We start from the raw sequence: 27,916 nt of genomic DNA, 5'->3' as shown, positions 1-27,916 counted from the left end.
ACTACTGTTTAAAGGCAAACAGATAGAGTGAATTGATAGGGCAGAGGTCAACAAGTGGTTCTGATATCAAAACATTTTTTTAAAAAAGCAGACCCAGATCATGGTACAGTAACTTTTATTGCAGAGATCGGCAGGCCAGCACAGCTATTCATAAGTACCATACATACATGAGTGCCTCATGCTTATGCCAGCCTGCACAGGGCTAAAATGGAAGCACATAACCAATTAGTGTTAATAGGCAAACAATCATTAGAAGTGTTAACAAGTGATGCTGGAGAGGCTGTTTTTAATTTTATTACTGATCTCTAGTAAGTGTTATTATCCTCATAGAATAACATTCTATTATGAAACGCACATGCACGGCATTAAAGCCTTTGATAGTCCAATGTTTGCCAGCAGCAGCAAAACTGTAAACAAAGTGAAAGAATCATTTCTAAAATGCCAACAGCCATTAGTATTCACAAAGTTTGGAGGATGCAGAGAGCCAATACTCTAAAGTGTAAATAACAGGAATTTACTATGACCTGGGGATCTATGGAATAAATTGAGTATTCCGTTTCTTCCCATTTCTTCAGAGAGCCTGAACACACATGCTTAATCTCAATTGATTTGTGCCTGAACTAAAGTCTTGAGTCTGTTACATATTTTAAAATCTTTTTAGCCAATAGACCACTCTAACATTTTTCTCTTTTATAACACAGCAAGCAGCTGCAACTAATCATATTTCATTATGGTTTTGTATATGTTTTGTTTTAAAACAAATTTTACTTAACCAACAAAAATGCAACTGAGCAACTTCTCACTGTAGAAATTTTTCTGAAGACTGGCAGAATTGTAAATGACATCAGATACAATTAAGACAATGTATTTTTTTAAATTTTAGCAAGGAGGACATGGGTTGAGGGAAACAAAAATACCTTGAAATGAAGAAGTTAACAGGACAAGACAGACTTAATCTTTGCCTCCTTTCTATTACTGTTCAGAGACAGACGACTTGAAAATTATGGATGCATTTTATATGACTACCTATTTATTGCAACCATTTCTTCAGCTTTGACATACAACCAGAACAGTAAGTGAACAAGGCTGACATTTCTGTGTTGGAAATATGCAGTCTCAATATGCAGTCTCTGTGCATCAGGAAAAGTCTCAATGGGAACTCAACCTACAATATCCTGTGTCATAACTGAGTAACACCAAGCCCCTCCCAAGCCACCTTCAGCACCAACACAACAGAGCAGGGAAATGCACACGAGTCGCTTTACTGCCCTGCACAGGCTACATTTAGGAAACTTTAGTGATAAGCAATTATGACAATATAAGATATTAAATACAGATAGAGTAGTGTCAACCAAGCTACTAAATTTGGGCTTTCCCACAGAAATATTAGGGGCATTCAAGTAAGCATTACACCTTTCCTTCCAACATGCACCTCTTTCTTCAGAAGACACCTAAAATTCAGTGAAGAAAGAAAAAAAAGAAAAACATAACACAGCGAAGTCCTACTGAGGAATAGGGTTTTAATGAACACACAAAGCAACTAGGTGACATCTTTATCAGCCCTCATAAACCTTGATTGAATACACAGTGATAAGGCCTGTTTAAACTGTCATCCTCACGATAACACAGGCAGAGACAACGCGGGCCTTAGCAACGACCTGTGCGAGGGAGGCCCCTCCCGAAGGGGCACCCTTCCCACTGCTGGGCAATGTCTGTGCTGTGAACTGTTCCCAGCCTGCGCGGCTGCCCGGGCTGTGCCACGCTGGGGGCAGAGGGCAGCAGGATGCCTGGGATGGTACAACCTCGGCTTCTCCCAGCAGCGGCTTGGAAGAGCATCTGCATCAGCTCAGCTGGCTTTGGGGATGGCCAGTTTTCCAGGGCAGATGGGAGCTTTGAGTCAGAGTGACCTTTAGCACTCAGATCTGCAAACAGCAAGAATTCCATATAAGTGTTTTTAAAGAATTCAAGGAAAGGCTTTTGGGGGTTCTTTGGTGTTTGGTTTTGGCTGTTTTGCTGTTGGGGCTTTTTTAAACCACCATCATCTTTGAGGCACATAGCATTCAGCACTAGGAAGCAAGTCGGCATTTGGGGCCAGCATGGCTATGGAAGTTGCCAGTGACATGACTTCTATCAGAAGACTTGCCTTGGCCATCTAGGATACTTATTTTTTTTTTTAATAAGTATTTCAAACCTTTAAGCATCTCCAAGAAACATCTATTCAAATTGCTAGGTTAGTAACTTAGGATTTAATTGTTCTTCTGCAATTATTTCTAACTTTAAAAAAATACAGCATACACTTGAACTTTTATTTTTTTCTCCCCAAAATCGTTCTTCCCTTACTGCAATGCTTGCAGCGACACCTACTGGCTGTGGGAGGTGGAGTTCCAGAAAGCACTTCTCAAAATGCTTCAGTCCGCGGACAAGATCACAGAGAGAGAACCTCAGAGAAATGTCGCCGCCCAAAAGCTGGCATTTTGTTAGCTCACTTAGTTATAACTCAGTGCCTGTATTGAATACAGCTCTTTCTTACTAACAGATTTAATAAGGAAATAATAGCCAACAGTTACTTGTTAAGTATCATAAAATACACATTTGTATATAATTACTAGTTAATTAATAACTCCCATTGCTTGGGTGGTGGAAGGTATTAGTTCATTTTATGCCTATTTGCTCTGTGGCAAGATTGAAGTAGCACTAGCATCTGGTTTCAGTTTTTCATCAGGAAAACACCGAAGTGAGCTGGTACACCACAGCGTGTCTGGCTGGCAGGGGAGGCATCTTATCTACTCAGGAACTCATTATGGCCGTTGTAGGAGTCCCTCCATACACGAGCAGATTTCTTTCCGTACCCCCAAGCAGTAACTTCTCATTTCACACTTAAGAAAGAGAGGAAACACAAAACTAAGTGACTCGTGTAAAGACTCACAGGAAAACCACGGAAACCAAATGTAACAAATCACAATCTAATGGCCCCAGTTAGAGGACAACTTGTTTCTTCAACTGTACTAGAGAAACTTCTCTATATTATATACACATAGGCTCTTAATGTTTAAACAAAATTATCCAAGTTTAAGCTGAAACACAAACAAATCACTCCTGTTACACAAGGTATTTACCAGAAGAAAAGGCTGAGTTTTAATTTAACTACAACATGATGGCTTGGAACAGATCAAGGGAAATTTTAGAAATACTTAGAATAAAAAATTAGAAAAAAAAAGAGACCTACTTTTTGCCTGCTCCATGGCATAAGCCAAGAGCAAATGGCTCTTGGCTGTGAGCACACAAGGTATGTTTGCTGACTTACTCAGATTAAAAGTATTTTAGTCACCCTTGTGTTATTTCCCGCATACACGGCACTAATGTTCTCTCCAGAGAGTCAGAAGCAGAACTATTACATTCATGGAAAACACATTTATACAGGACTTCCCGCAGAGCTGAAAAAAAAAAAAAGTTATCCAATGCCTTCCCAGCCAAACTTCCTCCTGAAGTGAAAAATCCTTCCCTTTGATAAGAAAGCTCTGTCAGACCACATTTCTGTCCCTGACAAAAGAACCGCTCTCTCTTGGCTTGCTCCAGTTTTGGCAGCTGTGCTCAGCAGAACCAGGCTGCTCTTCCCAGCCAGTCACCACGCTTAGCAGAGACACCACTTTATCTTCCCTGAACAATAAAACAAAAATGAACTATGCACGAGCAAGCAGTAACTGTGGGTAACACTGCCCACAGCTCCCAGGCAGGCAGTTCTCTGGGTTAGAAATTCCATCAATAACGTAACACATCATTAAAGACCTCTCTGTCCTCCCCCCTTCCCCCTTTTTTTTTTTCCTTTGCCTGTCCACATTCAAAGCTATCTAAGGAGATGTTCAATGCTGCATATACACAGTTCACAGCAAAACAAGCTAGGCTTGTTAGCTTCCTGCGTTCTTTCCATATCAGGAGGAAGCAAATTAATAAAGCACAGGGAAGGACACTTTTCATGCAAACATGGAAAGCTGGTGCCTTATAAATTCTCTTGTTTCTAATTCACTGACAGCCAATCCACAGATACATGAGCAAATTCGTTCTAGAGTTCTGGGCTACGAGTACCAAGCACCACCCAATGCCCTATCTCCAGGTTTCCTAGGCTACCTACTGACCTCATCTCAGGCTACCTACCCTTCCAGAAAAGCCAGATGTACCAAATCACAAAAAAATATTATGTTATCATGGATGCAGTGCACTTCTCTCACGGCTAGCTCCTATGGACACAGCACTGTGCCATGAGGATGCCTTAATCTCTATCTACCCTTCAGACACTGCAGGTCACACAGCATTTAGCATCCAGCTGTGACAGGGAAGAGCTTAACCTAGGATGTGCTAAGCCCTTCCTTATCTTCCCCAGAAAAACCTGCCAGCTCCAGGCCATCTCTATTAATATTCCTACGAGCAGTGCTGGCTAGCTTAGTGTTTAAATACCTGTACCTCATAAAACAACCAATCTTAGGCTAACAGGCTTAAGGACAGGCCAAATCCAGGAACTCCAGGCACAGCAATGATGCCCCCATTGACTTTCTCTCAAAATTAAATGCCACATGAAAAAAAACGCATCTCAACATTTGATAATTGAAGATGGTCAGAAAGAAAAAGATCAGACCAAATCAACCTTAAATTCTTTTCCTTATACTGGAAAGTTACAGAGGATAACACTAGCTCTCCTACAACCCCACAAGCACACACTCATACCCTTGGAAGATGTTCTGGGGAGAGGTAATATGATGCTCAGGAATAGCTGGAACAGACATATAGGATATATGTTTGTTTTTGGCAAATCCAGATGTCAAGTAGAAGCTATGGCAGCACTTTTGGCTAAATGAAAATTGGCAAGAGAAATGAAAAACCAGGCACCACAGTTGCCATCCAGAAGAGGGTGAGAACAAAAAAATCCAAAACAAACCAAAAGCCAATCAACCAACCAAAAAAAAAAAGAAAAAAAAAAAAAAGAACCAGCTTTCTTCTGAAACACTCTTGCTAGCTGGTTGTTTTTTTCTTTCCTGAGGACTATTTGACTACGTCCTCAAAGTTGAGAAACTCCTACAAAAGCCAATGACTAACCTTTCCTGGAGTGCTCAACAACTGCTTGCCAAATCTTGGTGTCACCGTTTGATTCAGCACAGCAGATAAAGCCTAAAATCAAATGTCTGCTATCCCAATCTTGTTAATGAAGATATGCTTTTCAAATCTATTTCATTTCAATGCCACTTACCAATAAAGCAATGTCAGCTCAGGATAAGTAGATGCCCAGAGGGCTTGGCCCACTCAACCCTACTTGGCTGCAGCACTTTAAAAGCATAAGTGGCTCCCAACTTCTGCTTGCTGCAGGGTGAGCACCTCACACAGCTCATTACTGAGCAGTTGATTTGCAGCAGCTCCTTTATGCTGCTGCCTGGCTGCAGACAGCCACAGCACACAGAAAATCCAAGTCAAGATCACTCACTCCTTCACATCCTCAGTGTGTGCCATGGGAAGAAAGCTGTGTTAAATAGAACAGCAAATCCACAACTTTTGCTCTAGGGACTGGTTTGTAATTCCCATGCCTTCCTTCTCCATGGGTGGAATAATTTCAGTGTGATTATAAGGCATATCTCATAAGACAATCTCCCTCCAGGGAGATTTGGTGTGGAGGGACCTATCTGGGGTGGTGGGACATGCAGGACATGGCAGGGTTTCAGCAGGACTCAATGTTTCTATGTTACAGGCTCTCCAGAAAGGGTACAGAGAAATTTAAAACTCAATTTTAAATACTGTCAAATTTGCCATCTGAATTTCCACCTCATAAACACCACAAGAACTAGGTCTACGACTGTATTTTAGCTTTAAGTTTCCCCATACCCTTACTCTAGCACACTTTTCTATCTCAACAAAAAAGTATGGTGCTTCCAGACTCTATGTCCTCTAGATGAAATGGTTGGATAATGTAGTTTTAGAGGACAACAATAATATGAAGACTTCCTCAGCCTTATACAGAATCAGAATCACTTGACCAAAACCCAGTATCAATATAAATTAGGTGTTTTAAGTGCCATGTGCTATAAATCAGAAAATCAGACAAAAAACTTGAGCATGATGCTTTAAATTGTACGGCTGTACCACAAACAGCTTAACTAGGGCTCTGTGTTAGGAAAAGCTGCCTTGTCTGGATTGACCTGAAGTAATCTTTATGTTACAGGTCACATCACAGAAGAAGAGAGGAAGAATAATAGTATTGTATTTCAAAGCCAACAATCTGTGGCCATTGGGAAATAAATGCTATGTAATTGCTATTTAGTTTATATAGCTTTCATACAGAACATCATGATACCCTACAACTGTAGAGTATAGACACAATAGGGGTTATAAAGATTTACTTTATCTAGAGATATGGAATTCTTTTCCTAATTCTTTATGGAGGCAGCAAGAAGTCCAAAACCAGACCCCTTCTCTTTGCAAGCAATCCTTCTGAACTTCCTCCAGGCAATGTAAGTGCACAAGACACTGTAGATGGAAGCTTCTATCTTCTAGTTGCTTGTGAGTTTCTTTGAAAAGAAACCCTCAGGCTGCCACCAAAAACCAAATCCAGGATACAGTAAGAATGAAAATTACAGGTGGCCTATAGGACAAAAAGACATCACCAAAGCCAAGCAACCTTGAAACATTTACTTGTTTCTGAATTTCCTTATATGGTTGAGATCAGAAGTGGCCCTACACTTTACTCAGGTGGTAGACAAAATCTTTTTCTTATGCCACCAATGGGGAAAAATAAGGGATGTCAATAAATTAATGTGAAATTATGCCAAGACCAAATTCAGGAATTCCTCCTGTCAGTACAGAAATTCACAGTGGAGTTAGGGACACAAGGACAGGGCTTCATTATGCTTATGCCCACCTGAAGTGTAAAAGAAAACAGGACATTCAGAAGGGACATACCAAGAAGGAAGGGACACAGTTCTGCTACCAAAAATACAAAGAAAGAATTGAAATGGAGGATTTCAGTAGCGGGGACAGAAGCGCTGAGGACATGAAATACAAGCCCCACAACAGATGTGACAGAGAGAATAACAGGAGTTGCAAACACAAAGGTAAGGAAGGCCTCTTGTTAAATTCAACACACATAAGAGCCTGTGCCTGAATGACAGTGACCATCTCAGGATTCCTATTTGTGAAACGTGACTTTGCTACAGGGGATGGAAATGTTTTTTGAAGCTCTCTGGTCTGTTCAGCCTCTTGGGAGAAAGATTATGAGTTACTTCAACTTCAAACTTCTGGCCTGCAAGTAACTTGCATACTCAGGGAAGCCTTGAGAAGCTGGACATTCCTTCCACTGAGCAGCTTGATAGGCTTCAAAGCATATCTAACTATAAGCTGTTTTACTAAAGAGTGGAAAATATTAATCAGCTCTAGCCATCTAGGGAGACTGTGGTTATCATTAAGAATATGTGGGACACTCTTACAAGAATTCTTTTTCCCTGCCCGCTGGACAAGCTCTTTCATATAGTTTATCTGCTCCAACAGCATGCTTTTGAAAAAAAGCTTGACTAAATGAATACTTTCAACTAGAGCTAAAGGCAAACACTCCACTGGAACTTTGCCCTAATCAATAGTAGCAATGTTCATGTCACATGAGAGTCAGAGGATAGAATACGGTGCTTACCGAAGTCAGCAAATAACCTAATTATACTTAGCCTGCTTGAAAAAGGAGACAAGTTAGGTCTGGTCCACCCACATATTAATGCAATCATCATTATCCTTATCCCTTGTTTGCTTTCTGCTTATATTGTAATAAAAAGTGGTGCCAAATGGAGGGTGCTACTGACCCCTTGTGGGAGAAATACTCACACATTTTTGGACGCAGGCACGTCAATGGTGAAATCGGCTCAGAATTAAGTTTGTCTCCTTACCTCCCACAGATTTATTTCTAAGAAAAATTCAGTAAGAGTGTTAGTGTTGCAAGAGGTCACTACAGTCTCACAAGTGTATTTTAAAAATTTTAGAAATTAGGTTTGTTAGCTTGTCTAGGGCAGTCACATAAGCATCAATAAATCCTAATTGTACACTGCCAGTTGGCACTGTTCTTGGTTTTTAATACAAACTATTTTAATCCATCATAGCATCACTTCTAAAGACTGCAAAAAACCGCTGCCTTACAATCTCCTGGAACACTACTCTGCTGAAAAGGGAACAAACCATTTAAAACCCTGATTTTTTTTCAGCCAAAAGCTTAAGCATCAAGAAAAGTTGGTGTGATTCATTCTTGAAAGCAAAAGTTTTCTAATGCATGTCACCATCATGAGCAGGGCAGCACAAAGCACAATAACTTCAACAATTTTATTTCTGATAACTTATATTTCCTTTCCTTATGGTAGAAAGCCAAGTCTGAAAAGGAAGGCTAATGCTTTTTTATACCAACACTACCACTAATCTTTACTCCCTAAATGAAACAGAGTGTACCCATGAAGAACTCTGCACTTGATTCATGTCAAATCCAAAGGAAATCTCCATGCACTTTCACCACTCCCATCAAAAACAGACAATTGTATATGGGATATAACTGGAATGACTTAGAACAGCAAAGTGCACTATACAGAAATTAACTGCATTACACAGTACTTATAATATAAAATTATTATAATTATTTATATTGTACAGTAGGAAACAGCTTTCTCAAAATCTAAACCCATCAATACCAAACATGAGCAAAACCTGCAGCTTCCACTGCAATCAACAGCAGGGGCTGAAACCTTTGAGACCACAGAGATGAAGTCTTCAACCAATGCCAGCACTGCTCCCATCACGTTCAATGAACACGTAAGGAGAAATATGTGAACAGCTCATAAATCCCAAAGCAAAGAACAAGGGGCTACTTCAAATGTATTTCAACAATTTGCATGAATTATTTTAAAATAAAGTGTTTTCAAAAGTATTTGAAAACACTGTGTTTTCATACAGACCTGCATATAAACCGAGGCTGAAGAAACTTGAAAAATGAAAAGAAACTGAGAAAGAGAGCAACAAACTTTTTATTCTGTCAGTTCCCTTTTTCATCTGTACACTAGGACAAATAAAAACACTAAGCCATGTAAGTCTGGCTGGTTTTGTTGCCTTTGATTACACAGATTTTTTTTTTTTAATTTTTTTTTTTTTTACAAATGCATCCATTAAAGTGAATCCTAAAAGTACAAACCATGATGCAGCATCTGTTGTCTCAGAATATGGAAGTTACTGTATCTGGCAGGAGATGTTTAAACGATCACATTCACATAGCCAGATCTGTAAAGGCCATTCAATTACAAGTAAACACAGAGTCTAACAAACACTTAACAGCAACTCAGGTCAGTAGAACAGTACTATGAACTGCATATTTACAGAAAAATTTGCACATAATCCAGAGATAATTTTTAATCAACCTTTCTGTTGTAACAATATAATCCGCCCTTCGAACTTCTACTGTGCTGCTTTAACAATGTTTGAGTACCTTGGAGATTCAAAGGCACGTAGCACTTCTGATGCTTCCACAAACTCGTTCTTCAGGAACATATTATAAAAGAACCAGGTTTTTTAAGAACTTTGGACTACAAAATTTCTCAATAAAGTCTGGTGCTCTTTTAAACCTTGTATGCCAACAAGTAACTACGTTTGCAAATACTTTTTCAGGTGTCCAATTTTCAAATTCCATGGTGACATCTAACATCATTGCAACTAAGAAGGAGGAAGACAAATGAGTCACCACCCCTTTTCCAATGCTGTGTGCAAAAAATCAGTATTAATTCAGTCCAACTATACTTTTAAATCAAAGCTCTTGAAAAAGTCAGTATACATCTTAAATGACAAGTTTTACTAACCATACAGTACATCAGCATTTCCTTTGAAAAGCTTAGACCTTGCTAAGCAGTTTTAAAGTAAGCAATTATATAATGCTATCTGCATACAGAAATACACTACGTTCACACAGGCAACCTTAAATTTCTCCAATAAACAGTCATGTCAAAATCTACAGTTTACAGAAAATACAAAGTTAGTTTTAAGAAAAACAAAAATGCTCGTTGTGATTCAGTAAAACCTGTTTTCTAACATGAATAGTTTGCATACATAAAGACACTAAGGCTGGGATAAATTAAGTATTTCCTAGAAGCTCAAAATGACACAAAGTTTTCTAACTATGAAATGGCATGCAAACATACTGATTTGTTGTTGGTTATTTCTCTCTCACTTACAGAAGATCTACTAGATCAGAGTAAAGCAGGTACTTTTACATGTTATACAATGATCTCTCCCTCACACTAAAAATGTCACATACGGAAAATTTTTTCAGCTGTCTTTGACACAAAAGCTACTTCTGTAAATTTGAATATTATGCCCTTCAGATCCTCATGACCAGTGCAACAATTAAACAGCTTTCAGAAAGCTTAACAATATCTAAATTTGCCAATTTTCCTTGACAGAAAAACATATATACAAGTTTATAAATCCATGGCAAGGGCATTACAACTATATTAATGTCAACTCATTAACTGGATTGAAAAGATACATGCATTCTTGTGAAGACCCTATGGCTGCTGCCCATTCAACTGTTCTATCAAGGCACTGTACAGTCATTAAATCTCTAGTATTCTCCAAGATGTGCTGAAGAATATTGTGAATGTGTTTAAGTTGTTAAAAAGCCCTGAGTCAGAACTAGTGTATTTACCACAGGCTTAGCTATAAAAATGGCACATACTAAAGCTTCTGCAAACAACAGTTTAGCTTTGTCAACACAAACAAAGTATGAAATGCACAGAAAAACAACAGAATGAATTCCAGCAACTTATGCACAGGTATACAATGTACTTTGTGGCAAATCACACAATGCTATTGTACGCAATTTACATAGTAATTTTCTAAATTAAAAAACCCTCTGCAATGTATTCAGACATCAAAACTGATGAAGTGAAAGAAAACTGATGCATTCCCTACCCCTTCCCAAAGACACAGCAAACAGCTAGAGAAGGATTCAGCACTTTGACAGAAAGGAGGTAGCACTGCTAAAGGTTAGACTGTAGTGTTGTTGGGGTTTGGTTTTTTAAGTGAAAACTTGACCCATGCAGCACAAAGAACAGGATAGGCTCTTCGGTTCACCAGCTGCTACTGGAAGAGTAAAATTAAATTTCTGACAATAAGTTTTGTAGAGGAAGCTCAGATCACTAGCTGAAAGCAGCTTCTTCAAACAATTTAGTGTTTACACTAACTGCAATTGATACTGCTAAAGATAATTACACATACATAAACCTTCATCTCTAGAAAATATCTACACAATAAGTACTTAATTATTTTTAAAAGACCATTTCAGGTCTTTAAAATAAGCTAAAATACCAATTATAAGATTATGCTAACAAGGCACAAGTACTTGTGCAAATCTGCTATATTCTCACCCAGTCCAAGTTAAGAACACCACCTTCTAATCAAACTTTCACATTTACAAAGCAACTTGTTTGCTATCTCACCAGTCTAGTTTTTATTATCCACTCCAGGAAAAAGGGATTTCTCCAAACCCCAAAATACAAATACACAGTAATCCAACAAATGGAAAGTAGGCAATAGCAGCCCACATTTTGAGAAGTGCCATATAAGCTCGGGCCACAATAAGTGATGACACAAGTTTTGAGGGGGGAAAAAAAGTCAAAGGTAGTTATACAAAAGTTAACAATCTACAACTATTAAGTTTATTTTGTTAACCTCTTAGGTTGTCCTTACACTTTACATCACTGCATAGTGATTTAAACTGTTAACTGTTAAACACTTTTTATGTCCCTCAAAGAATGGAAAAGAAAGTATTTTACTTAAACATCTGAGCATCTCACACTGAACAATACATATTTTTAGGTGTCTTGTTACTTGTTTCCAGAAACAAATGGAGATATTTCATTCCATTGAATTTCAAAATTGTTATTAAATGCTGGGGAATAGACATAACAAACCTTACAAACCCTTACATTCTACAACTTTACAATAAATTAAGAGATAAATGCCTGATTTTTCCAATTTTCATTTTGCTCAGGTGAAATTTAGACTTTAATCTTTTGCTGAAGACAGACGCACAGTGATATTTCCTTAACTCTCCTCCTTGTTATGATCCCCTTTGACTTTCAAGTTAACTTCTCATCCTTCAAGTATGTGCTATCCAATTAAACGTTCATACTCTGTGCACATTGCACAGATAACTACAAAATAAAGTGAATGAGCTTACTGGGATCCTCAACAACACTAGCTTCACCTTCTACATCTGAATGAAAATAAAGGGTCTGAATATAAATATTTATTTCCATAAATGATACTGGATTTGCAAGCATTTTTCCTCGTAATTTTTTTTAAAGGCAAACTGTATTGCCATCTGCAGACATGACACAGCTCTTCCTCCTGTCAATAAGAGACCTATATAAATAATTCCAGCATCTTGGTAACATTTCCTAGTCTTTCTAATTTAGTTGTTTTTCTTGGCACTAAAATAGTTGTTTTTCTGTGTCACTATCAAGCTGACACAGTTCAGTTTCAACTGGCACACAACATTGCTGAATGAGTCCCATCACAAACTCCTATGCAGTCACATACATCTGCTGTGAGTGCAGTATAGAACACTAAAGCTGCTCCTACAGCAATACCTTCAGTCATTGACTCCATTTCCATAGGACGGTGATGGTATCCAAGCACTGAGAGTGTTAAACAGTAACTTAGATCTTACATCCAGTTTCCTACCCAGGATGCTTCAGATCTGTTCTAACTCAGATGACGCTAAGCTGGAATACTTTAAAGTAATTCTGGCTTGTTCCGGCAACAAAGATTAAGGAAAATGCAAACTGCTATAATGAGGTTTCAGTTTTGAGTTGCGTGATCAAGAAGAGATCCACCTTGCATCCGTGCAGCCAAGTTTGCAGAGATTCCCTTAAAGAACTAAGAGGACAAAATACGTCTGCCAGAGACAGAGGAAATCAAGGCACAAATCTGATGCACGACAGGCTAAAACTCAGAATGGATCATCAAATGGCACATCCTATTATAGAAGTACTTCCAGGGGAAGCCTGACAAGAAACTGAAGCCTACTATAAAAAGTTCAGCTGTAAAACATGCTACCAAAAAAAACCCCAAAAAAGTCAAACCATAAAACTTAGTAACATGCATATTGTCCAAATGAAAATTGTAAAGAACACTCAGATGCACACAGAGCTCAAGTGGAGATACCAAAATGCTGAACTGAAAAAGGCCTTACATCAAAAACTTTCTAAAACTCTTTGAAATTTTGGTATTTTACAACAGGAATCAAGGAGCAAAAAAAGGGAAGCCCGCTTCATTTGGTCAAGAATGCAGATTATCTGAGAACAGATGACCACTAGTATACAAAATAAACCAGACTACTACAGTGACTCCAAATTTTGATTGTGTCCAATGAAAGAACACTGAAAATAATGAGGAACATTTGGAATGCTGGATGAGGATTAAAGATGGCTTTTGTAAGGCTGTGTATCACACCACTTCATGGTGTTAAAAGTCCCTCTACATATACTTTTCCAATATATCACTGTACTTGTTTCCTGGAAAACTTTATTCAGTGTTTAAATCTTATTGCTTAAAGGTTTGTCTATCTTTACAGTTTATTAGTAACAGTCTTCTGAGACATTTGCCAACATCCGCACAGTTCAGGCATACCCACATAAGTTTCAGAAGACAGACTGATTTATCTGTAAAGACCACAATTACATTATCCTTACTTGGATCTTTCCCTGAACTATCCTTTTGCCCACATTTTAGACATATGCAATGAGAATTCAATAATAAATTTATCTTAGCTGCAAGTAAGGCACCTAAGTGACTCCAGCATGGATTTCTTTAATGTTCTGCAAGAGCACATCCAAATGAAGTCTGCACAATGGCAATGGGCTACATGAACTCAGAAAACTGTCAAATCACTCAGGAGCAAGCACAGATTCCTTTTAGCTACAAGAGATCCTTAAATCAGTGCATTTTCTACCACCAAAAAGGATGAAAGGATACATTTGTTTTCAAAATGTTAAATAGCTTGCAGTCCCTAACAGTAGCATTTTGGGGGTCAGGAGGAACAGCTCTGTATCGTATCGGGGACAACAAACTCCTTCAGCAAAATTTAGTTCAACTAGACACAGCTCACAAAATTCACTGTTCTGTTAGCAATATCTTCATTTGCAGTATTATTCAGTAATGCTCACAGATAAATTCTGGTGTTATCACCCCAATTAGATGAATAATCAATATTAAATATTCTCTTTTGCTGTTGACACTGTTTGCCTGGAGACAATAAAACTCACTTAAAAAGAAAGAAAATTTTGCAAAACCTCTTTTTTCTGAATTCACAGACCCACAATTTTTAAATGGCTCTGCATGTAAGTGTTTCTGCATAACAGACCAAATTCCCTCATCTAAAAGGATAACTGACCCACTGCTCAAATGTTCTCCTTTCACTCAAGCTAAAAGCAATTCCATACAAAGTCAAGTAATTAGCAGAATTATTATTAGCAGAATTATGAAGCTCGCTGTTTAAGTTACTTAGCTTGAACCTGTTAGCTCAGCTCAAAGTGCGGTTTTGGAAACACAATGCTTCTAAAACAGATTTTTCTTTTTATTGTTTCCTACACAACCCATCCTCGGGAACAAAGGGCATGATGAAGTCAGAATTACCCTACCATTGCATTCTGAGGCACAACCTTATGGGAGTAGTATATCTATTGTTACTGTGTATGTATTTTGTATTGATTTTTCATGACTATACATAGTCATGAAAGAATTAATTGTGAATCAGAATTGTCACAGGAAATGTTGATACCCTCCAGAAAAGCACAAAGCAAAAAAAAAAAAAAAAAAAAAAAAAAAATCCTAAATATTTGTTTGAGAGTAACTGACAATGTGAAAAAAAATTCCCTTACATCACTTGACATCTGATACATACATGATACACATGAACAAAAACAGAATAAGATTGTCCCTTTAAACTTTAAGGGGAAGAAGAAGACAGAAACAAAATTAAAAAAAGACTGTTTTAAATTAGCATTAGGCTTAGACATTTTTTATGAGTAAAGCTACAAAGCTGACTGTTCAAATACTGTTTATTTGGTGTGTTCACAGTCTTTAACAATTACTATGTAACAAACCTGTGCTACGGTATTAGAAATGTTTTCATCAGAACCCTTTACTACCTTTCAAACTAACAAGAGGTTTAAAACCATCAACACGTCCTTACTCTTTCACAACCTAGTAAAAGACCCTGGCCCCTGTTCAGTACAAAAGGATCCTCCGTTCAATTGCCTTGCGGCATATGGGGCACTCGCTCATTCGGTCTCCACAAAGCTGGCACGTCCCATGGCCACACAGAAAGATCATGTTCTTCAGGCGGTCCAAACAGACAGGGCACATTGTCTGGAAAAGATTTTGACAGGTTACGTAGTCAGTGGTAGTAGTTACACGGTACTGAATATGCAACATCTCAATTGCTGAAATTCAACAACAAATATATCACCCTAAGCATAGCAGATAATTGCCATAGCCATTTAGCTAAACTGTTGTTTTTTTTTTTTTAATCCCATTTTTATTCCACATGGACTTACAATATATGGGCTTTTCCTACTCCACCATGACACAAACAACTACGTAGGTTTTTTTCTAAATATGATTTCTTTAATTAAAGCAATTCAGTAGTAGGCTGACATCGTATTTTCAATATAATTATGCAAGTTTGCAACATTAAAACACTCTTCAGAAACACACTCCTTTATATCCTGTAATCTTCCAGGGAACAAAACATAAACAGCTTGATGTATGCAATGCTTGGATAATGATTTATAAACTTCTTCTCAGGCTAGGTAGCCATTCATAAACTTACCTGTAAACACCAAGCACTCAACACCCACAGAAGGAATAAAAATCATGCATAATCAATATGATATGTAAAATTTAGTACTTTGTGGAAGTTATCGGGATTTGCAACTAAAAGAACATCTCATATTTCAAGTGAAGAACAGTTTAGTAAATGTGTAACCTCCACTCATAACAGCAGCACAGCAAACTTTTAAAATCAGTTTTAAATTGCTGAACGTGAAGTGATGGTCAATGCCCAAAGTTCTTCAACAGCAAAATTCATTTTGCACCAAGTCACTAAGGAACAATGTCCTTCACCTTTTGTCATGTGCAGAAATTGAAGTTTTCATAAGGCATGTTCCTTCACCATAAACATATTGCAGCCATATTAGGATTTCATTTATAACAGTTGATCAATTGTTAGTAAATGAACAGATGTTACAACAGATGAAAATTGTTAAGACCATTCTATAGAACAAATCAAATCTAAGATGTCCTCTTATCTGAGACATACTACAAATATCTAACAATTATAAATATTGATCTCATACATAACATGAAATACTGACAAGGCTCGTATTTCAAATACAAATTCATTTTATCACCACCTTGCACCTGTGACTTGTTCTGTATTCATCATTGGGGCTTCAATTTGTTCATTGCATGAGAGAGAATCCATACTAAGGTACCCTTATTCAGAAAAACCCTAAAGCACATTTTCTATGAAATCAATAGGTATTACTTCCTAGGGTAGATAGTTTAACCGAAGACCAAAAAAAATTTACCAAAATTCTGCTTAAGAGTTTAAATTGGCATGGAATCTGGTCAAATCACTATTTTAATTTTCAGGATACTAGTATAATGGGCTAGTAGGAAAATAAAACTTCCAGGTAAAACCTTAAGTCATTTTATACTTCATAAAAGCCCTGAAGGAGTGCGTGCTCCAGCTTTGCCAGAATTTCCACAGTACTGTAACAAAACATTCTCAAACTAAAAATTTACAGAAGACTGACTGTAGGTCAATCAGTCCTGCTCATTTTTCCATTCACACAAAGTCATCACTTTCACATCCTACACATCAATGGGATGTTTAGAGCATTCCTCCTTCAGTAACTCACAGGTATCAGTGAAACAGCTATTTCCAATGCAATGAATATACAGCTGTGTAACAAGTGTCTGTAATTTAGCAGCACTGGCATGATGATCTTTCACAAAGGACTGACAAAGCAAACATTCATCTTATCTTTGGGAAAATCCCCACTGTGTAGCCTTTCTTATATGTTTTGGCTAATTATTTGCTTTTGTGTCTAAATATAGTATCAGAATTACTAAAGTTACGAGGGTCTGCTTTTCTCCAAATGCTACACCATCTTTTAAAAATGAAAACATCCATTAAGGAACACAGAAATAATAAAAAAATAAAATCTGTTGAAACACCATTATTTTGAACTGTTTCATTCAGTAAAGGACAGAAATCCCAATATTTTCATTTTATAGATAAGAGGTATTAGAAGATTGCCCTATTTCTCCTGCTTAGTACAGAAACACAGTATATAAAATATGTTAGCTGTTTAATTTCTTAGCATGATACTATCTTAACACTTAAGTTACTTCACACAGTAGGAGGACTCAGCTGGCAGAATAACAAGCGTCCTGTTTGCTACACAATTCTCTTCTGACAGGCTTTTCTCAATCAGTTCAGCAGTTTCCCAGCGGGATATAAGCCCAGATAACTGAGTTTTATCCAACTCTTAAGGAGAATTCCTTATTTAACCACCATTTTGCACATACTTGTACAGTGAAAGAAAGTTCACTGCAAGCCTTTTGCCCTTTTGGACAGCAGAAAATAAGGAGTGAAAAATAAGTACTTGTAACTATTACATTATTTGTTAGAAAATCCTCTGCATGAAATCCCATTTTTTATCTGCCTGCAACATTTGACTCAAATCTTTTCAAGGAAAACAAATAGTATAAAAAGGCATTATGCCTGTTTTATATGAGAATTACTTCTTCAGGTAAGTACTCTGGGAAAGTGCCCATTGCACCTTAAGTTGCAACTCAAATAATTTTTCTTTCACTAACAAGGTGTTTTAAACTGCTTGAAGTATAAATTCCTCACTCCTAAAAACAGTTTTTACAACAATATACAGGTGCACAGTGACAAAATAAATTTATTTTTTAAGGAAGACAAAAGTGATGTAAGTATGGTGAAGGAACATACGTAAGATATTAGATGGATGATGATGATGATTATGTATGAAATGGAGTGAAGGTATTGCAATTACAGTCAAAAGGGTTCACATTAAGGAATCCCTGAAGAATGGTGTGGTCATCAGATGTGGGAGATTCTGTTGACATCAGCATCACTTCTGCTTGGCACCAGAAATAGTTTTAAAAGCTTGCTGCACTAACATATTAGATTATCATTGAAGGTATGAGTTGAAACAAAGGCTTATACCTGCTGAAAGAGAACAAATTAATTTTAAGTAGAAAAATATCAACTGAACACAAAGACTGAACTATTACAGCACAAATCAAAATAATACACAATTATACTGGTATGCTGGGCTTAAGTTCAAGCACAAATTTAAAAGATGAGATGATCAATTTTAATAAAATCCAACTTGCTACTCACAAGTATGATACAACTTGCTCTGTCACAAGACTAAGCACAAAAGACACTGAAAACACAAGAGTCTCAAGCAAAGAGGCACACAAGGAATGGCCAGAACCATCTCCTTCTAGTCAGAGGCACTGAACAATTCTAGCTGCTGGCTAGCAAAATCCCAAAGGTTAGATAAAATCAGAGAGAATAAAATAGCACCTAAGGAAAACTGACAAAAAACTCCTGAGATCACATCTAATCAAGAAGAAAAACTGTAACAAAGTAGTTTTCTTTCCATGTACCTACACATAAGAATATCAGCATACCCAAACAGAACTCTGATCTTCTATAACTCCTAAAGTACCCTGGAGAAATGTATCTGAAGAAAACAGATTACTTGCATTTAAGCATGCATCTGGCATCTTGCACATATATCATTTCAAATGCCAAAAGAATAACCTTATTCTTTCCATTCAATGCTAAAAAATAAAGCAGAAGCTAGACAGTGGATGCAAGCCATCAGAGATGACAGTAACATCTGGAGTTTCCAGGTAAGACAGACATGCATTTTCAAATTACAATTTTCAATCTTGAATGTTCTTTACAGATAAAAACTACACAGGAAACTGTTTTGAATTTCTATTACTAGGATGCTGCCCAGTCACCATATGACAGGAAAAGCTCCTCACAGACATTCAGTTGAGCATATCAGCTCTGAAATTTAAGGCATTTAGAAACACAGGCCCTAAAACTGGCAATCTAAATGTTCTATCCCTTTCATGCACATGAACAGCTGAATCCAACAACTACCAGGACTAGATGTGATATTGCCGTCACTGAAGTATTATGGAATGCTGTAAGCCTACTACAGGAAAAGGCAAGCTAGAACACCTTTGTTTCCTGTATCCATGAAAAGTTTTTTCCAATTGTGTTATACACACAGAAGCAAAAAGTCACATTATCAGGGTTCTAAGAGAGTAACCTCATTCAGAAGTCAGATGCTCCATATCCCTTACTGCTGAAAGAGCTGCAAACACTATACCTAATTATGAAGATAAACCTTAACATTTAACTTCCAAATAGTTGAATTACATGTATAATACTTTTAAAGTTTTAACCTTGCAGCCACACAGTTTTTTGAAGAGTGTGTTCACTATACCCTTCATAAGACAGATAACTGTCAGCTATTGTTCCAAGGCAATTAATGAACAGACAAGTCAAGACTAAGGTAGATACTTTTATCAGTGTTCTGTGAAAACAGCTTCTGCTGTACCTACACATTCAGGTCAGCTAAACAGTCAGACAATGTACTAACTGGTAAGAGCATCCTTTTTCAGTCACATCAACACACATGCTCTAATAGATGGATTATCAAACATGGCCACTCGATTTATTCTTTTAACCCCATATACAGAGGACACACAAGTCACATTCCACAAAAAATATTGGGTCTTCTAACTACAGTTTAAGACCTGATGCACTTCAACATGTCATTTTGCTTTAAATAACAGAGGATGCATTGCCTTTTTCAATCAAGTGGTTCTGGCACTCAATGGTTCTTACAACTTTTATCCAGCACTTTTACCTGTTCCTTGATGTCTTGCAACTGTTGCTGCAGCTTCTGTACATCTGCATTGACATTAGTGTTGTCTTTGTCCTTCTGCAAAACTGGAATGTTTCCACTTGCTGGAACATTGAAAGAAAATAAAGAGATGTGATTACACAGCAATCTAATGAACCAGGAATAATTATTTCCAGTGTCACAGCAACAATTTTTCAATTATCTGAAAAAAAAGTTAGTCAACCATCTTTGATAATCTAATTAAATTCACTACACCATCACTGCAGCTCAACAAAGAATTTCTTTGAGTTTAGTGGCAACACTTCTTTGACAAGTATTTCCCTAACAATGATAGTTGTAGTCCCTTAATGTTATTAGAATTTATATTTGTCAGTGAAGTTCCTGACATAGATATTTTTTACACATGTTTGAAGAAAAAAAAGCCAAATTCCTTCACATTGAAATAACTTTTTTATGTACAGAGATGATTCTATTTGGTGTTGCCCAAGAGTCTTGGAAGCAGTTCATTCAAAATCTGAACAAGCTCAGATTAATATTCCTATGTTTGACTGATCTGGGAAGCAATATTACTACATGAAAGAAAAATTGTCAGGTGTTGAATTTCCAGTGTGAGTATTGAAAACCTAATTTTAATGACTTCTTATATTTATCTATTTCAGAACACTATGACAAGAATGAACTGATATCCCACTCTCATAAACTCAACTGAAATACTGTGTACCACATATACACACACAGAGAAAATACAAAAAATCATAGAAATTACTCAAATAAGTCACAAGAAGTTTAAAAACTAGTCAAAGGAGGAGATGTAAAACTAGATATTCTCTCAGGAAAGTTGCTGGTACCTAGATACAAAATACTTACCATTACTTCAGAGTATCAGATATTAAAAAAAAAATAAATAAAAAAATTTGCTAATTTTCACAATCACAGAAAATCTTCAGCTTTTACTTCTTAGGGCATTAGTAAGTGGCCAAGTCATCACACATTTTGGATTCTACTCCGAATGCCAGAAGCAACTCTCCAGTGTAATGACTGGTGGTGTTACCACAATTGCTCCTACCGATGCAGAAAGTAGTGCAAACAGCAATGGGATACCTGGGTTAGCACTCTTTTCATTAAACTTTTCTTCAGAAAGGAGAGAAATGTTTAAATAATTTAAGAGAATGAGAATAGGTTGGTGGAGGAACGTGAAAGAGTATGGGCTCTGGAGTCACTCACAAATATCATCACTGGTATCTTCTGTACCTTTCCCTCCGCAGCACATTATGAAAGGCACTCTTCGCTCAACCACTGCCCGGCACTGTACACATTTCTTCATCAAGCTTGCACAATCTGAGGGAACAGAGAAATAAATCAACTCTGAATCTTCCCACTTAGTTTTTCTTTTTTCCTGTCCATGTGTTTGTTTATTCAGAGTAACCATACAGCAATGACTTAACAGATGCTTATAATACAAAGAACTACTTAAGTTTATCTTCACATAAGTTTCTGCAAATCACACCTAAATAATGCCCTGCTTGGTGCTCAAAGTAAATCTATTCTCTATCTCTATCTTTTTTTAAGATATGTCAAGTGAACTGGTTCCCCTTTCTCCAGATGGATGTCTAGTCTACAAGAATTTCAGAAGTTTAAAGGTAATCACACATTTGAGACCAGAACTTCCAAGAATGTCCTGGCTATCTTTTTCTTTAGAACAAAGGATCTCACTAATGTCCTAATGCTCCAGGGGTAGAGATGCAGCTCTTTACCCTTAAGAGTAAACCTACATATTTTGATATAACCCTAGAAAGGGAGCTGGAATTTTTGAACTAAAGGCAAGTTATCATCTCATAAATGCTAAATGCTACTGTGAATCAAGAGTGTGGGTCCTACAAAATACACAAACTTGAAGACTCTCTCATCCTGCTTGAACAAGATGGCCAGAAAAAAAAATCTGGAAAGAAATAATCTACAACTGTTAAACTTTCTGCTGTCCTTGTTACAGCTTAGACTTGGTAATGTGTACTGTGCTGCTGAAATCCTTCACCACAGCAATCAATCTTTTTGTTGTCTTCTTTCTGGGAAACGATTCAAAAGAACTTCTCTCATCATCTTTCAACAGCAGACAGTGAAAGAGACCAGATCAGGCTAACTATAGTCAGTGGTTTGATGTCAGCTGCCTCAGCCAGAACAGAGGAAGAAACCAGACTTCTCTAGCAAGTCCAAGTAAGCAGTTACTCATGGGAACGATTACCTTCCCTCTCGTGTAGATCCTCATCAATATTGACTGCTCTTCTCTAGGGAAATGACCCTTCAACAAAACTCTGAAATGTCTGGAGACAAGGTGATAGCTGCATTCTCATCCACAAATACTCAAAACCAAAAAATTTCTAGAGCTCTCCTACCTATTTTACCATTGCAACAAGATAAATCAAAATGAACCATAACTGATGCTCTTTGCAAATATATATGATGTGACTTTTGGGGTAAAATACAGCCCTTGTTCAAATCTGTAGATTAGTAATGAAGCATCCTAAGTATTTATTGACAAAAAAATTTTAAAACACCATTTGCATATCTGAATGCCTTGAAAAAGCTGCAACAAAACAACAAAATTAATTCTAATTACTATCAAAGTGTTAATGATATACAGTAGGCTTCTATAATGAGAGAAAGCCTACTCACATTTAAATAATTCAGATGAAAGAGCTTTCTAAATATTTGAAAATCTCCATTTTGTCCTCCAATTATTACCAGCATGACAAATAATGTCAAAATTCTGATGATCACACCAACTACCAAGTAAATTGAACCTGCAATCAGATTACTAATTGCCACTGTTGAGACAGACACATGATATACACACACACATTTGGTAATGCTTTTAGCACTCTGATTAAAAACATTCTGTTTCACAATCACTTCCAAAAGAGGTTTTGTAAAGTTACTTACTCTCACAGGCACACATATGACCACAAGGCTGGAAGAGCACTGCTGCCTTTTTGTCTGAACATACTACGCATTCTTCAATCTGTAAAGAACAACACACACAAATGAGCAAAGCGCATCTCCTGCTCTCTACATTAATTTTCAAGGCACATGGGATCAAGAATCTCCATCTAGTGGGATTTTTAACTCATTCAGCATCTCAAAATGCAACTTAAATGAGTTATCACACTAACTTCTAACAGGTATTTGCTTGCAATTTTTACACATTCAGTACAATGACAGGCACAGAGAAGCATTTAGAACACCATATATTTCTTTTTCTTTTCTCCTTCTTTATTCCATCACGGATACTTAAATCAGGGTTGATCAGACTGGAGAAGAGAGTCTCCAGGAATATGTTACTACAGCCTTTCTGTACTCAAAGGAGGCTTATAAGAAAGATGGGAACAAACTTTTTTGCTGGGCCTGCTGCAGTAGTACAGGGGGTAATAGTTTTAGACTAAAAGCCAATTTGGTATAAGAAAGAAATATTTTATTATGAGGGTCATGAAACACTGGAACAGGTTATCCAGAGTGGTAGTAGATGATCCACCCCTGGAAACATTGAAGGTCAAGCTGGACAGGGCTCTGAGCAATCCGATCTCGTTGAAGATGTCCTGCTCATTGCACGGTATCAGATGTCAGTCACATTACTGATTTTAAAGGTCCCTTCCAACATTCTATGATCCTATGAAATTTAACTTTAAAGGTACTTTTACAGAAATGTTTTCATATTCTGGGTTAGGGTTTTTCAAGTGCTTTTGTGTATATATCATGTAATCATCAAATGGTTTGGGCTGGAAAGGACCTTAGAGATCCTCCAGTTCCAATCCTTGCCATGGGCAGATACACCTTCTGCTAGATGAGGTTACTCAGGGCCCATCCAGCCTGGCCTTGAACACTGCCAGGGATGGGGCATACACAGTATGATCACAGACACCACATACAATTCCATTCATACTGGCCTGGAGCACCTCTTCCAGTTCACAGACCTGTTGTCCTGATGCATTCACTTCTTAGCCTTGCAGATGCTACTCTAAGTTTTTATACTACTACTTTTATAGAAAAGTATAAGAGAAGTATTGACCAGATATTCCAAACTCTCAAACTAATTCAGCAAAAGAAATCAAAGGAAGGCTATCCATAAAGCTTAGCTTTCACCTGGGAAAACTGATTTCCACAGAGTAATTTCTTTAGATGGATGAGTAGGGGCAAAACCCTCACTTTGCTACTCCAAATCACCCAGTGGCAGACCCTTTCACTGACTGTAAAGAAAGTCTAGAGAAAAGGAGCTCCCACTATGTTAACATGTGGCTTTTGAACATACACAATGCAGAACAACAAATAGGATAAGAATAAGAGAGTAAGTAGTAAAAACAGTGCAACTTTATATTTACAATTCTTATACTTAATTTGAGATGGAGGAAAAAACAACACAAAAGCAGACTAATCAAATATGTTTGGAAAAAGTAAAAAAAAACCAAAAACCAAAAAACCCAAACAGTTGGGTTTCCAAAAAAAGTCACAAACAAACAAAAAAAAACCCCAAAGCCAATCCAAAAATCAAACATAAATCCAAATGCAGAACATGATTTCTTTTTTTTAACAGCTAAAAAAACCAGGACAAGACTTGGTGATAACAAGAAATAAAAGAATACTCAAACAGAAAAGCAATGGGGAGGTATCCATATAGTCAAAACTACTTGTGAATAACCATTTGAGAAATCTTGGTCTCCAAAATAGGGCATGACTGGTTGATTCTCTGAAGGAAAAAGACAGTGTGATGAAACTCATGTTTCCAAAGAAAAAGAAGGTGAAATCTGAAAGTAATTATCAACTACAGAAACAAGCACATATTAACTCAGTTTACAGGCAAATCATCTTTCAAGCAGCCCTAAGGAATAGAAGAACTCAATATTACTGAGGGAAATTATACTTCAGAAAAGGCAGCAATTTATCTTAACATGAAGAAAAGATACCATGGCAGGGGGGAAATAGTTTATTTCAATAAAGCATCCTCAGGTGACTGTATTAGGAACTCTGAGGACCTGAACAGTGAAGAGGTTGCAAGGCAGGGAGAGGTAGGTATGACAGGCAAACAAAAGAGCAAGATATCATTATGATGCAAAATTAACTCCATCTACTGAGACGTATAAGGCATAATACCACAAAAGAAGATGTGTATTTCTTTGACCTCTTTTTTTTATTTTTCCATTCTAAAAGAAAGAGAACCAATAAATTTCAGAGGTTTTTACCTTTGTCCTAGACTGAACTTGTTCTTTACAGATGAGGCATTTTTTCACCCGTGGTGAGCACAAAGAACACGTGGCAATGTGGCCACACGGGCCAAACAGAGTGTCCCTCTTCATGTCTGAACACACCATACATTCTTCTAAGGTTTCAGAGTCATTGTTGATCATAGATGGACTCCGGGAACCAACCTGGCCACTACAAAGAAACCTTGCAGTCAAACTTCAAATAATTAAAAAAACCCAATCAATTTAAAATTCACATCGACTGGCTGCTTATGTACTCCTACATACTCGGGCATCAATGTATCATCATACAGCTATCTGAACTGCCGCATCCAAGAAGTACAGCTGACACTGCAGTGCAAGGTTACACTCTCGGATAAGGCATTGTACAGAAACAGGACACACGAGTCAGGATGTCGTGTTGTGAACGTAAAAAGTCCCTTCCTCTCGTCCTAAGAGCTTGCTTTACTAGCAGAGACGTGCCCTGCGGTGGGCAGACGCAGCCCCGGGCCTCGCCCATCCCCTTGCCGGGCAGTGCCGGCCCGGGGCCGGAGCTCCGCGCTGCGCTGGCCCGCAGGGGGCGCACGTCCCCAACCTCCCACCACGGGCGGCGGGAGGGAAGAGCCCAGGGATGGGGCCGGGACGCGCGGACACACACACACACAGACTCCGGAAGGAAATAGGCACCTTACTCTTTACCAGGGCAACATCAATAAAAACAGCCTCTCTTGGTCACATTTTAAGAGTACAGTTTTGATTTCCATACAGGAATTAAAGATGAGAATCATTTGCATCATTTGCAGTTTTGATTTCCATACAGGAAATAAAGATGAGAATCATTTGCAGTAACTAGGACAAGGTGAATCATCTGATATGGCATGGACCTGATAACACTGTATTTCACTGAAACTGTAATTCCTAAAGACATCAGACCTACCCCCTCGTTCTCTTTTCACAGAATCATACAGTTGTTCAGATTAACAGGCACTCAGTAGGTGACCTTCTCAAAGCAGCAACAGTGAATTCCTATCAGTTCATACCAGGCTTTGCCATTTCAGTCATTAAAAGTTGTACGGACAGAGATTTCACAACTTTCCAGGCCAACCTGCTTGCAATGCTTAGTTATTCTTCCAGGGATTTCACCCCGACTGCCTTGTGAAGTTCTGCCAAATACCCCCCTGAAGATTGTCACCTTTCCATCCTCCCCTCTCCAATACTAATATGCATGTAAGTTCACTAAGACTTGGGTAAGTTTCAATTAATGCATTTGTGAATAGCATTCAGCGTACCACAAAAATCTAAAGAATGAAAAGTAAAAAAAACCCACAAAAAGTAAAAAAAAAAAAATCACACACAAAAAACCCCATCAAACCCCCAAATTTGTATGTTTTAATTAGCTATTGCTAATTAAATTGCTAATTAAAGGTTCAACATTTTTAAAAAAGCAGTTAATCTGTGGAAAGCAGACATTTGGAAACTGTGTATTTTATGAATATACAAACCTGACTTTTTCTTTGTGACATTTAGCCAATGCTTTGCAGAGACTTGGATCAGGGCAGAGATCGAGAGGGGACTGACCCTTCTTGTTACGAATGCCGAGGTCAGCCCCGTTGGCTGCCAGGAAGCAGGCAATAGATGCGGCACTCTTCTTCTCTGCTCCTTGAGTGCCAAGTCCCATTATTAACTGAAAGAAAACAAATATGCAAGCAAGAAAGACTCTCTAAACAGTTAAGAATCATCTGGCTAAAGGAAAGCTACTTGACATGCACACATGCACATATACACGTAAATGTGAAAGCCAAAGGAAGCGTCTCTAGAACTAAAATCAAAACAATTGCTTCATTCTGAGTCAGCTATATTCAGCTTTCCTTTAAGGAACTAAAATTCAGCGAGGAATAGTTCTACTGAAGCACTCAATCTCCTGTACACCTGTACTCACGTGTGAAGTGGCTGTCCTTCTATGTAAGCACTGTAAAGGGCAAAGTTCCAGTGGGTATATTCAGAACACACTTCAGTATATACTCAAATTGCTCAGTTCAGACAAAATGCTACTACTGCACTTGGACTGAAATCACAGTTGAGCAGAAAAATGAATGCACATCTACTTTTAGTCCAGCAAGTAAAGTACCTCCGCAAGAAAGTAACTGAATTTTAGTATTCCTCAGCCTGGATGGATTAAAACCCGCACCCTGTCCCTATCTAATCACATAATGCTACTCTGCCCTTTTACAGCTGTTACTGTATCCTTGTGTTACTGCTCCACAGGGTCAGGTAGAAACACTAAGAAGGCTCACTACCACAGCCCAGCAAGGAGTGGATTCCTCAAAGCATTCTGGGCTCCCAACATCTTTTAGAATTAAAGCTTATCAGATGAAATGCATTAAATATAACATAGACTACAGAACTGCTGGCATCACTAAGAATCCCTCAGCAAACAACACTATACTGTATTCAAAGGAAGAGCTTTGGCAAAGCTAGGGCAGCTCCAACTCTAGGAAATCCAGTTGCTTAGGGAATCATTTTTTTAAACCTCAGTCGGTATGTTTGTTTTTTTTTAACTAGAAGTTCTTATATCAATATGTATCACTGAGGCTACAAGACCCTTGAAGGTCACTTCATGAATTCAGATACTCCTCC

The 27,916-nt window shown here is 37.7% G+C and overlaps 1 protein-coding gene across 7 annotated transcripts in view; it reads right to left on the bottom strand.

Annotated features, from left to right (window-relative positions):
* Window positions 1-2,164: 2,164 nt before the first annotated feature.
* Window positions 2,165-27,916, bottom strand: part of MIB1 (MIB E3 ubiquitin protein ligase 1) — an 84,366-nt gene continuing 58,614 nt past the window's right edge. For 2 of the 7 annotated variants that reach the window (XM_038163888.1, XM_038163860.1), the window contains exons 16-21: window positions 26,782-26,963; window positions 25,280-25,472; window positions 22,989-23,067; window positions 21,276-21,389; window positions 20,055-20,155; window positions 2,165-15,429 (exon numbers count right to left, since the gene is read on the bottom strand). In XM_038163888.1, the coding sequence (XP_038019816.1) occupies window positions 15,286-15,429; window positions 20,055-20,155; window positions 21,276-21,389; window positions 22,989-23,067; window positions 25,280-25,472; window positions 26,782-26,963 (813 nt within the window). In that variant the 3' untranslated portion in view covers window positions 2,165-15,285. Of the gene's footprint in view, window positions 15,430-20,054; window positions 20,156-21,275; window positions 21,390-22,988; window positions 23,068-25,279; window positions 25,473-26,781; window positions 26,964-27,218; window positions 27,249-27,916 lie in introns of all 7 variants that reach the window. The other 5 variants (XM_038163836.1, XM_038163851.1, XM_038163870.1 and 2 more) reach the window with 5 other exon arrangements.

This window comes from Motacilla alba, chromosome 2 (assembly GCF_015832195.1).
Source record: "Motacilla alba alba isolate MOTALB_02 chromosome 2, Motacilla_alba_V1.0_pri, whole genome shotgun sequence".
Classification (NCBI taxonomy): Eukaryota; Metazoa; Chordata; class Aves; order Passeriformes; family Motacillidae; genus Motacilla; species Motacilla alba.
This window is presented reverse-complemented; position numbering and strand designations above follow the sequence as displayed.